General features: G+C 46.0%; 1 protein-coding gene across 4 annotated transcripts in view; it reads right to left on the bottom strand.

Moving 5' to 3' along the window:
- Positions 1-2,206: 2,206 nt before the first annotated feature.
- Positions 2,207-12,970, bottom strand: part of LOC126515168 (acyl-coenzyme A thioesterase 1) — a 151,052-nt gene continuing 140,288 nt past the window's right edge. For 3 of the 4 annotated variants that reach the window (XM_050164602.1, XM_050164616.1, XM_050164615.1), the window contains 2 exons: positions 6,471-6,673; positions 2,207-4,009 (listed from right to left, as the gene is read on the bottom strand). In XM_050164602.1, coding sequence (XP_050020559.1) covers positions 3,404-4,009; positions 6,471-6,673 — 809 coding nt within the window. In that variant the 3' untranslated portion in view covers positions 2,207-3,403. Of the gene's footprint in view, positions 4,010-6,470; positions 6,674-10,989; positions 11,126-12,970 lie in introns of all 4 variants that reach the window. The other variant, XM_050164609.1, reaches the window with a different exon arrangement.

The following is a 12,970-nucleotide window of genomic DNA, read 5'->3' as shown; positions in this document are numbered from 1 at the left end:
TCGAGACAGGGTTTCTCCGTGGTTTAGGAGCCTGTCCTGGAACTAGCTCTTGTAGACCAGGCTGGCCTCGAACTCACAGAGATCCGCCTGCCTCTGCCTCCCAAGTGCTGGGATTAAAGGCGTGTGCCACCACCGCCAGGCTAGGGGCACAGCTTTTATGGAGGCAAAAAACAAAACAATGACAACAAAAGACAAAACCCAGAAGAACCGTCACATCATTGTCAGGAGTAGGTCGGGGGAACATGGTAATGTTTGCTGAAGCTATACATTCAGAAGTCATTTTGGTTCTATATCTTGGACATGGTAAGGGTCACGGAAAGTCCCGGATGTATTGCCAAAGTGGACGTGACTGCTCAGAGTGATCAGGGGCTGAAAAGCACTTAAGTGGGTACAAAGAGAAGTTAGGGCAAGACTGTCACTTCACAGTATGCCGCCTTGGAAGAGAGCTGTGATTGGGAAACGAGCTGAGAGAAATGCTACTTTTTCTGCACTTCTTGAAACTCATACAGTGAGGAATGTGCCTATTATATACATAATCTGTGTTTCCTGCTAAGTTTTGAGTAAAATGTGGCCCCACATTGTGTACAGACACACACGCACACATACGTGCGCGCGCGCAGGCAAAAACACTCATACATATTGTTAAGTTTAATTCCTGGTTAATGGGAATCTCCCGCTGCTGAAGTCAGAGTATGGACAGAAGCAACTCCAGGGGAGTAGGCTTGGGTTGGAGTCCCAACTTGAATATCCCAGACTCTTTGGGTATATGAATGCCAGGGGCTGGAGTGACGCTTCTACCCCAAACACATAGAAAATAAATCTAAAAAAAATTTAAATAAAATGAGCATATAAAATAGCCTAACTTAAGAAATGATACTTTAGAAGATATAAGAAGTCTGCCTTTTGGGGGCTGGAGAGATGGCTCAACTGACTCCTCTTCCAGAGGTCCTGAGTTCAATTCCCAGAAACCACACGGGGGCTCACAAGCATCCAAAATGAGATCTGGTGCCTTCTTCCGGTCTTCAGGCATACATGCAGAATACTCATACATGCAGAATATTGTATACATAATACATAAGAAAAAAAGAAGTCTGCATTTTCAGTTGTCTAGAACGTATAGCGACTTAGACCAAAGCAAGTGCTCTACCACTGAGCTACATCTGCAGCCACTTTCCTTTATTCTGACATTTTGAGCCTAGGTTTCAATTAAGTACCCAGGTTGGACTTCAACTAGCTCTGTAACCCAGGAAGACTGTGGACTTGAAGTCTTGCCTCAGCCTTCCAAGAGGCTGGGATTAAAGGACCACCAAGTGCAGCTGCACAGATCTTTTTAAATAGCCGGTGGTTAACCCAGACATGTATTTACTTTTGGGATTGTCCATTAGCCTTTTTCAAAAGCCAGCCAGATGTGCATTCAAGAATATTGCGTTTATCAAGGAAAAGATGACAATAGGTTGGATTTGATTATTATTTGGTTTTATTATTTAAAAATTTATTTTAAAGTGTCTAAAAACAAGAATTTGTACATATTTGGGAGTACCATGCTGTGATAATGTGGATGGGACAAGGTCCCCCATAGAGTCACATATTTGAATACTTGGTCACCAGTTGCTGTTTTGGGGGATGTTGTGGAACTTACAGGATATGAAGGCGTGATGGAGTAAGAATGTCACTGGGGACGGGCTTTGAGAGTCTGTAGCCTCCCCACTCCCAGCACCCTCCTTTTCTGTCTCTGTCTTTGTGTGCGCGTGTGTGCACGTGCAGGTTTCTTCCACGCGGATAGAAAGGTGATTAGCTAGCTTCCTGCTCCAGCCCCTGCTCTCGTGCCCTCCCTGCCCTGTGGGACTGGAAGCCATAAGTTTCTTTTGGCCACTGTATTTTGTCATGGCAACAGAAAGGGACTGATGTGTGAAGCTTTGATACATAAATACATCGTACAATGTTTAAGCCAGGTTAACCATATCTCCACAAATATTTATCATGCCCATGGCAAAAAAATATATTCAAAATCTTTTCTTCTAACTTTTGAAAAGACACAGCACGTTATCACTGTTCCTAGCACCCTGCCGTGAAGGACGCACACCTCTTCCTGCCCTCTTCTCTCCTCTCTCCAGAGTCTGTTAACCATAGTCTCGACTTCTTACACTCCGACTTGTTTGCTGTTTTCCTTTTGAAAAGTCTCACTGAACTCATTTCAGATTTACCACCTCTGCTGCATGCCACTAAGTGTTAGGGAAAATTATTAGCGTTTTTCTTTCTTTTTTTTTTTAAATCATTTTTAAAATGTTTGAATCTAAGCTCTCCAACTTGGCTTACGGAGTCTTCATTCTGTGGCTGTCGGTTGGCTTGAACTTCATACAATGTAATTCAGTTTTAGTAGAAGGTTAAAATCTCAGGACAAATAGAGTCAAACAATCAATGAAATCCATGGGATATGGGGTAGATTAATTTAGTTCTTTCACCAACCAGATTTTGTAAAAAAAAAAAAATTGTGTGTGTGCGTGTGTGTGATGTATGTGTGTTTATAGAGGTCGAAAGACAGTTTTGTAGAACCATTTCTCTCCTGTCCCCTTTCCATGGGGTCTGGTGATTGAACTCAGGTCAACAGGTTTCCTTACAGAGCAGCAAACACCTTTACCTTCAGACGAGCTTCTCAACACTTTTTGCTTCCAATAGCTTCATCAGAAAAAAAAAAAGCAGGTCAACTGTTTAAGTGGGGATTGTCTGGTTTAATCATAACATCTCAATGCAGTATTTGTTATTTTCCCACTATACAGATAAAGAAATGGAGGGTTAGAGAGATTAGCAGCTTATTCAAGAGCAACTGCATAGTGACCGGCAGAGCCTGAGGTGGAGATCTACTATGGAGGCATCTTTGAAGAGATGACTTTTATATCACTTGATGCTTTTAATATGACTAAGAATTTGGGAGAACGGATTTCTAAGTTTTGCACTTATTTTACAGATGTTGGAATCTTGTCTACCTGTTCAGGTTAGACATCCCTAGTGTCTCTCCAGCAGCAGGCCTGCCTAGGGATGAGTTGAAGCAGAAACTCCCAGAGTTCACATCACAGGAAGCTAGAATACAAAGTGGATGATTACTCAAGGTTTTACAGTTGACTCTCACTGTTACCTCTGAGGAAACTTTTTTTTATTAGTTAGAATTGGCTTGGTGAGAGGTTTTGTGTATACCCAGAAAACCATGATAGAGTAAGTGTATGGTTATAGTATCAGCACTGAAGAGATGGAAGCAGGAGGATCGGAAGTTCGAGGTCATCCTTGTCTACACAAGGATGTGAATGAGACTACAAAAAAAAAAAAAGCCTCCTTAGTACTCTGGAAGTCCAAAGGAATTCGCATGATTAGAGCTTTCACACGTGGCTTTTGGTTTAAAGCTGTAATGTTATATTTTGCTGCGCTTCTCAGGTATTTCACGATTGAGATATTTTTGGAAGAAAGTCTGGATTTGCTGCCATGCATCCACCTGTGCCCTTGAGTGAGCCCTTGCCTCACCTCCATGGAACAGTGCTTTACCCAACACTGCGTGCACAGAAGCTCTGGAAGGAGGGAAGTAAGGTGGGTCGATGCAGTGGCAAGTTTCTGGATAGTAGATTATCTGGGGCTGGCCTTTTCCATGGGCTTGTAGCCGTCCACAGGCTATATGAGCATAGGATTCACTCTTCCAGTTATGATCATCCAAGCCCACAATGAACAGGAAGGGTCCCTGGGCCCTTTCCAGTGGAATAAGACTTTGGTGGTGAGGTTCCTCCAGGGGATTGTTCCAAATATCCCCCAAATCCAAAAGGCCTGACTCCATGGTCTTTTGTTTTGTTATGTCACAGCCGAGATCAGGAACAGACAGACCTTTGTAATACAGAGGAGCTATTGTGTTGGCCACACAGGCGTTGATAAGGATGGTGGCCGTGATGTTCCTTAGGAAAGTGGCCATCGAGAGGCACAGGTCACCACCTTTGGAGAAACCAAGAAGGCCGATATTCGGGCCTTTCACCTGAGGAGAGAGAACAAGTGTACCACGAGTGGAAAGTGTGCAGTGAGTTTATAATCCCCGAGTACCTGTCTCGGCTATAACTTCTTTGTCCTCCTTATTCAATACTCTACAAAATTGAAACGTGCCCGTTATAAACAAATGAATTGATTTCTGAGTATATGCACCATCTGATGTTTATAAAGGCCCTTATCAACTAAACTAATGAACAAACTGTTACATATTTTCTCTATCTTGATGAATAGACCACAACTCGTTCTCTCTCCTCATCAGGTGAAAGGCCCGAATGTCGGCCTTCTTGGTTTCTCCAAAGGCGGTGACCCGTGCCTCTCGATGGTTGCTTTCCTAAGGAACAGCACGGCCACTGTCCTTATCAACGCCTGTGTGGCCAACACAGGTATTACTTAGGATGCTCTAATTTTGTAATGCACCCTCTGTTTTACAAAGATCTCGTTGTTCCTGATCTCATCTGTATGTGTATATCCATGTATGTATGGATGACCAAGCTAAATTTAAACTCTTAGAACTTGCTGGGCAGTGATGGTGCATGCCTTTAATCCCAGCACTTGGGAGGCAGAGGCAGGTGGATAACTGAAGTTTGAGGCCAGCCTGGTCTACAGAGAGAGTTCCAGGATAGCCAGGGCTATACAGAGAAACCCTGTATCAAAACAAAACAATCTCACTCATAGTTCTATATTGATGTAACAAGAAGAGTCAGCCATGGACCCCAGATCCTGAATCCCAGCCCACCTTCCTTCTCTTCCCATCACTGCTTCTTCCGTGCACCTTAAAGGGCCTCCATCATGTGTGGACACACAGCTGACATGTTTAAAGTTAGGTGCATGTGTTCTGGTCAACAAAGGGAAGAGGCAACGGCTTAGACACATGGTCAGAGATGCCAGCCAGAGGATGTGGAAGTTCCGCACCACCAGAGTGTGGTTAAGAGCATATGAGTTCCAAGCAGACAAGTTTCCTTGGCTCTTCAGACTCCTCACCCCATGGGAAAGAGTCCAGCCAAAGGAAGGCCATTGTGTGGTAATGTAAAACAAAGGTCCTAGGCCAGGAACCACTCTTGATCTCTTATTTTTCTAGGGCCTTATCTCCCCTTAATAAAACCATCACAATCCCAGATCATCTGGCTGGCCCAGAACTCACAGAGGTCCTCCTGCCTCTGCTTCCCAAAGGCTGGAGTTAAAGGTGCAGACTACTCTGCCCAGCTCATTTAGGTTTTTAATAGCTCTGCCTAGAGTTGTCCCTGAACTTCAGCAAAATGAGAGTACCTGAAGTCTTTACAAAACATCTTAACCCTTAACATTAGAATGTTCCTTACTCTCAGTTTAGATGGCAGCAAAGGTTTGTTTCATTCCATTTATGTTCACAGAAAATATTTAAAATAAATGTTCTGCTATCGGATACTTTATAAAAGCATAATAATTGTCTTAGTCAGGCAGGGTTATCATTCCATGACCAAAAGCAACTTGCGGAGGAAAAGGTTTATTTGGCTTACATTCCCACATCACAATCCATCATAGAGGAAGTCAGGACAGGAACCCAAACAGGACAGGAACCTGGAGACAGGAGCTGATGCAGAGGCCATGGAGGAGTTGTGCTCACGGCTTGCTCAGCCTGCTTTCTTTCTTTCTTTTTTTTTCTAAATATTTATTTATTTATTATGTATACAATATTCTGTCTGTGTGTATGCCTGCAGGCCAGAAGAGGGCACCAGACCCCATTACAGATGGTTGTGAGCCACCATGTGGTTGCTAGGAGTTGAACTCAGGACCTTTGGAAGAGCAGGCAGTGCTCTTAACCTCTGAGCCATATCTCCAGCCCCAGACTGCTTTCTTATAGAATCCAAGACCATCCGTCCAGAGATGGAACCACCAGAAGTGGCTGGGCCCTCCCCCATCAATCACTAATTAAGAAAATGTCCAACAGGTTTACCTACAGCCCAATCTTAGGGAGGCATTTTCTCAGTTGAGGTTCCCTCCTTTCTGATGACTCTAGCTTGTGTCAAGTTGACATAAAACTAGCTTGTACAATAATATTCATCACATAGCATGTATACAGTGTTCTGCCTGTATGTATGCCTACCTGCCTGCTATATAGAAGAGGGCACCAGATCCCATTACAGATGGTTGTGAGCCACCATGTGGTTGCTGGGAATTGAACTCAGGACCTTTGGAAGAGCAGGCAGTGCTCTTAACCACTGAGCCATCTATCTAGCCCATGGCTAGCGGTTTCTTAGTGCAGTGCTTTAGAGTTATGGTAGTTAGGAAAGAAACTAAACAGTAAATATTCAGAGATAGGAAAGATGGGTAGACACAGGAATAGTCTTAGCCACTGCTGAGGAACTGCTTGGCTCTCCCTTCCCCTCTCTAACACCCAGCGACCTGACAAGGCTTTTGGCTCTGGCCTTGAGTCCCCTCCCCTCCTTTGTATTAAGGACAGCACTGGGCCTCACCTTTGGATGCTGAAGCAGAAAGGCCACGGCTTCTTCAAAGTATTCCAGGTGCACATCACTCAAATTTTCAGGGAGGTCTTCAAATCTGAAGTAAGCCAGAGCAAGTACAGCAAAACCGTGCCCAGCCAGGAGGCTGGCTCGGTATTCACACAGCCCACCGCTACTTCCAAACAAATCGATGATCCCAGGGAACCTCCCCTTGCCTGCGGAGCACAACATAGCACATCACAACCACTTAGCTGCTCAAAAGAGATTTGGGGATTCAGATTTTGGCAATTAACAAGAAAAAAATCTTTGAAGTCAGGGATGCAGTGGCTGGGAATATCTGAGAATCAGGACCCCTCCTACTTTATTTATTTGGAGACATGATCTTACTACATTGTATACAGTGGCCTTGACCCTCCTGCCTCTGCCTCTCAACAGTGGAGTTACAGATGTGTGGCACCACATCTGGCTCTTTTTTTTTTTTTTCCACAGGGTCTCATTATGTAGCTCTGGCTAGCTTGTAAGTCACTATATAAACCAGACTGGCCTCAAACTCACAGAGATTTGCCTGCCTCTGCCTCCTGGGATTAAAGGTGTACACCACTGTGTCTGGCTGGCTGTTTTTAATAATCTACAGAGAAAAGTGGAACAAAATGCCCCCCCCAGAATTTGCCATAAATAATAACAAATAAAGTTTAAAAATAGCACATGTCTTCCAACCACTTTTTTCAGTTTCCTCGGAGAGTATCTGCGAATGCTCTATATGTTCACCCGGGGCTACTAGAGGGTCTTCCCCTCTCCTTGTCATCTTTTCTACCTTTAAAGAAGGGCACCCTGCACCTGCCAAGTTGTTTTGACCCCTGAATATTTATATCTACTGTTTCTTTTGCTGGTTGTGCTGTTTTTCTCTCTCTCTCCTGACTTTGACCTGCTCAACTTCTCAGTTTGCCGACTTCACTTTAGGTTCAACCCCTTCCAGTCTTTCCAATGTGTACCCAAGGCTGAGTTGGATTAGACTGTCTCAGATGTGTTCTCCCTGGTGCCCTAGCCTGCATGTCCTTCTCAGAGTACCTGCCACACTGTATTCTCTGGATAAGAGTAATTTCTATCATGCTATAAAGTATGCCCCAAATTCTGGTAGATCCTGTCTTAGTTTCTTTTTCATTGCTGTGATAAAATCACCACGACCAAGGCAACTAATAAAAGAAAGGATCTAATCTGATGCTCACAATTACAGAGAGTTGGAATATATGATAATCACGGGAGGGGCTGATATGGGAGCGTGGCAGCAGGCAGTACTGGAGCAGTAGCTGACAGCTCTTTTCTTGATTCACAAGCACAATGTGGAGAGAACGGAGAATATTGCTGCCTTTTGCAGCCTCAAAAGCCATCGCAGTGGCACATCTCCCTCAACAAGGTCACACCTCTTTTTTTTTAATATTTATTTATTATATATACAATATTCTATCTGTGTGTATGTCTGCAGGCCAGAAGAGGGCACCAGACCTCATTACAGATGGTTGTGAGCCACCATGTGGTTGCTGGGAATTGAACTAAGGACCTTAGGAAGAGCAGGCAATGCTCTTAACACTGAGCCATCTCTCCAGCCCAAGGCCACACCTCTTAATCCTTTCCCAACAGCTCTATCAAGTGGGGACAAGGTATTCAAATATATAAGCCCATGGAGGCCATGCTCATTCAAACCAGCTCAGGTCACACAGTAGACAATGAAATTCTCTGAAATTTTCTGTTTGTTTTTCTTTTCTCGTTCTCTTTTTTTCTTCATTTCCCTCTTGTTCTTTAAGTCTCATGCAGTGCATGCTAGCCTCAAACTTGCTTGGTAACCCAGGATCTTTTTTTTTTAATATTTAATTTATTTATTTATTATGTATACAATATTCTGTCTACATGTATGCCTACAGGCCAGAAGAGGGCACTAGACCTCATTACAGATGGTTGGGAATTGAACTCAGGACCTTTGGAAGAGGAGGCAATGCTCTTAACCGCTGAGCCATCTCTCCAGCCTGGTAACCCAGGATCTTGAGCTCCTGATCCTCCTGCCCCTGCCTCCGGGGTGCTGGAATTTCAAATGTATGCCACCACACTATTTAAATAATTTACTTGGAAATCATGTCGTTTACTTGTTCTTACTGAAAGACTTTATAACACTGTGGTGGTTTGAATAGGATGGGCCCCAGAGATCCATATACTTGACTGCTTTGTCATCAGTGGGTAGCACTATTTGAGAAGGATTAGGAGGCGTGGCCTTATTGGGGGAAGCACGTAACTGGGAGTGGGCTTTGAGGTCTCCAAAGCCCACACGAGGCCCAGTGTTGCCCTCTCTGCCTATGGACCAGGATGTAGCTCTCAACTACTGCTCCAGCTCCTGCCTACACGCTGCCATGCTCCTCATCATGATGGTGGACTAAACCCTGGAAAAGGTAAGCAAGACTCCAATTCAATGCTTTCTTTCAGAAGAATTGCTTTGGTCACGGTGTCTCTTCACAGCAGCAGGACAGTGGCTAGGGTAAATACTCTTAATGGAAGACTGAATCAGTCAGGGTGATTTACAGAGCTCCTTCTAAAGTCATGTGGAAGTCTCCAGAAACGGAGACAGAGAAATGGAATAGGACTCCGTTTCGGTTGCAGAGTTCCCGCTGTACCAAGCAGCCTCTAGTTCAGGTTAGAAAGGGCTGTAAGAAAGAGGCACATTCTCTTCCTTTGTACAACAACCACCACATTCAGTTTCAAAATTCTGTGTACCGCCGTGACTCTAGCCCTTTTCTGTGATGGGAGGGGTATGCCAGTGACTGTCTTTCCACGCTTTACATGGACTGCACCCTATTCTCTCAGATCAGGGTTTGCCAGTATCAGAACAGTATCCATGGCTTAGTTAGGCTTTCCATGCTGTGAAGAGACACCATGACCACAGCAGCTCTTATAAAGGAAAACACTTAACGGGGCTGGCTTACAGTTCAAATTAGCCCATTATTGTCACGGTGGGAAGCATGTGGCATGCAGGTAGACATGGTGCTGGAGAAGGAGCCAACAGTTCTACATCTGGACCCACAGTCATCAGAAAGAGACACTGAGTCACAAGGCCTGGCTTAAGCTTCTGAGAGCTTGAGGCCACTCCCTAGTGACACACTTCCTCTAACAAAGCCACACCTACTCCAATAAGACCACACCTCTTATTTATGGCAGCCATTTTATTCCAATCACTGCAATCCACTTGTGTATGTATGTGATGTGCATGTGAGTATTTGAGCGTGTGTGCGAATGTGAGTGTGTCCTGATGTGTGTGTTGTAGGGCCTAGCTATGACAAGCTCATCAGAGACTACTCAGGTACCACCCAGGAACAGACTATACAAAAGAAATACCTAATGTTCCAATTGTTGCAGATAGGATCACCAGATGAACCTTAGCCCAGCACACACCCATCTCCTTTTCACCAGGGCACCCCTAGGCAAATGTGTGTGTGTGTGTGTATGTGTGTGTTTGTATGTGTGTGTGTGTAGAGGTCAAAGATCAATATTGGGTATCTTCCTCAATAGTTCTTTTGTTGTTGTTGTTTTGAAACAGGATTTCTCTGTGTAAAAGCTCTAGCTGTCCTGGAACTAGTTGTGTAGAACAGGCTGGCCTTGAACTCACAGAGATCCCCCTGCCCCTGCCTCCCAAGTGCTGGGATTAAAGGCATGCGCCACTACTGCCCAGCTTCAATGGTTCTTCACCTTACTTTTGGAGACTAGTTCTAAACCTGGAGCTCACCGGCAGGCCGGAATGGTATGCTAACAAGCCCCAGGAATTCTGTCTGTTCTTCCAGGCTGCGGTTATAGGCATCGAATATGGGGCCCAGCTTTTAACATGGGTCCTGAGGGGCTGAGGACCTGAACTCGAGTCTTCATGGTTGCCAAACAAGCACTTTGCCAACTAAGCGATCTCCCTAGCCCACTGTATCCATTTGGAACAAGATGGTTTGTTCTGAGGCTTTCAGTATTTGGACCCTACCAGCTAGATGGACAACAGCGTTTCCTGCCTTCATTTTTGACAAACAAAAATCTCTGCAGATATTGCTAAATGTATTCATGGACGGGCAAAAGTCACCCTAGGCTGAGAAGCATCTTCAGCTTGTTTACAGTTGGGGGAGGACCGCCAGGGACATTCATATGCGTTTTAATGATTAGGGTACATAGTCTTCATTTGTGGGTGTAAGGATCTTTGAAAGTTCGATGTGAAAGGAGACCAAAGTCACTATTACTACAGGCATAAGTTATTGATTACATCGGTACTTGAAATGCACCCACATGGCAGCATTTAGTGGATTTCAATACTCTAAAGTTGAATGCCCTCTTCAGCATAAAAATGAGGTATTCGCGGTGCCTTAAGGGATGAGACTTGCTACAAAATTTTCCATTTAAAACGACTGGCAGGCTTTGGAATGCGGAAGTACCACAATTATGTGACTGTTCCTCCAGGTTTACTCAGGAACAGAGACCAGTCTAGGCTGAGAGCACGGACCTGGGGGCTGCTCACCTGGAGGCAGGAAAAGCGTGGCGCGCACACGGCCCTCGCGCACGGGCACGCGCCGCACCCCGGGAGCCATGAAGTGACGCTCGTGCACCGCCCGCGCCAGCAGCCGCCCGCCATCGGGCTCGTGGCCGTCCAGCACCTCCAGCTCCACCACGAAGGGCGTCTGCACGTCGCGCTTGATCAGACGCCAGAGCGGCCGATCGGGCTCCATGGCCCAGAGCAGCCCCATGGGCTCGAGCCCCGCGAAGCTGCCGCCCAGCGCGGGCGCGCGCGCCAGGTCCAGCTCGCCGTGGGGGTCGGCGCGGTAGCGCGCGTGGGAGCGGAAGAGCGCGCCTTTCTCGTCGCGCAGGGCGGCGCGCAGCGTGACGGGCTGTTCGGGGGCCAGGCCTCTCACTGTGATGCTCAGCGGCTCGTCCCAGCAGCTGCGGCCCGCGGGCTCCAGGCTCAGCGTTGCCATTATGCCAGGACTGGAGCTGGAACCAGAGGCCTTGGGGAGCTCCACGCGAGTCCGGAGCGGAGCCTGGCCTGCTGTGGAGCCGTCCTGGTCGGTCTCTGGGAGATCCCGAGCCTTCGGTCGCGCTTCACAGGGAAAATAGAGACAGAAAACGGGCTGGTGTCTGCAGACTGACAGGGGAGGTCAGAGTAGCAGTGGGGTCAAGTCAGGCCACGAGATTCTGCTCACGTGGATTGGTAGAGACACAGACACTAGGTGAAGAAGATGGGGCAAAGTCCGGCCCTTGTGTAGATTAGGTAGCAGTGTTTTTGTAAAACAAACAACTCTTACTTTCATTTTAGGCTACTTTTGCTACTTTAGGGAAATATGTAACGTTGAATAATTTATAACAGATTTTTTTTGGGGGGGTGTTTCAAGACAGGGTTTTTCTGTAGCTTTAAAACCTGACTTGGAACTAGCTCTTGTAGACCAGGCTGGCCTCGAACTCACAGAGATCCACTTGCCTCTGCTTCCCAAGTGCTGGGATTGAAAGACCCTCAGAGAGGACCTTCCCTCAGGAGGAGACCCCGAACTCAAGGAACAATCCGAGACCACGGGCTGCAAACTGCGAGAGGTTTTTTATTGAGAGTACACAGGTACCTGCGGGCGTCACAGTCTCTTTGGAAGACTTGCGTGCCCTCAATTCAGATGAGGCGATGGGTTCACTTGGGGACAAGCTCCTCGGGGACGTGAAGATATGATAATAGCTGACTTGGCTCTATCTAGGGCACATTTAGTTTTTCCTAGAACTTTTTGTTCCCCTCCTAGGCCTGATATCTGACCATAGATATCCTGTTTTGGCCGCCTAGGAGTACCGACTTTACCTTGAACTTACACTTGTTTGTGTGAAAGCCTTGCAAAATGGCATTACAGCAGCTAAGCTGGGGTCTTTCAGGATTAAAGGCGTGTGCCACTAACTCCTGGCAATAAAGAAATTTCTGATAGTTTTGAGTTCTGGAAAGTCCAAGTTGAAGTGGGAAGGCAGTATTTGGTCACATGTCATTCGCTAGCAGAAAGCAAACAGCACTCAAATTTGGGTGTAATGACCCAGAAACAGGAGGATCAATATAATTCAAAGCCAGCGTGGGATACATAGAGAGGTCCTGTTTTAAACAAACCCACAGACAAAGCATGCAAGAAAACAAAATGGCTAAACTCAGCCTTCAAAGAGAAAAGCTAAAGATAACCCACACCTGCTATAACCCACTCCGTTTACCAGCACAGAGTCCTCCCTAAGGTTCTACCTAGCAGTGGTTAAGTTTCTACCACACAAGCTTTGAGAGACACTTTGAAACATAGCAAACTACATACGAGAACAGGTCAATTGGGTAAAGAGAACTTATACACACAATTGTGTGGTCATGTCCTTCTAAAACAAGATCCAGGCTGGGTGGTGGTGGTGCACACCTTTAGTCCCAGCACTCACGAGGCAGAGGCAGGCAGATCTCTGTAAGTTTGAGGTCAGCCTGGTCTGCAGAGCAAGTTCCAGGA

The sequence above is a fragment of the Alexandromys fortis genome, unplaced genomic scaffold, assembly GCF_014885135.2.
Source record: "Alexandromys fortis isolate MF-2015 unplaced genomic scaffold, M_Fortis_MF-2015_v1.1 scaffold_159, whole genome shotgun sequence".
Lineage (NCBI taxonomy): Eukaryota > Metazoa > Chordata > Mammalia > Rodentia > Cricetidae > Alexandromys > Alexandromys fortis.
This window is presented reverse-complemented; position numbering and strand designations above follow the sequence as displayed.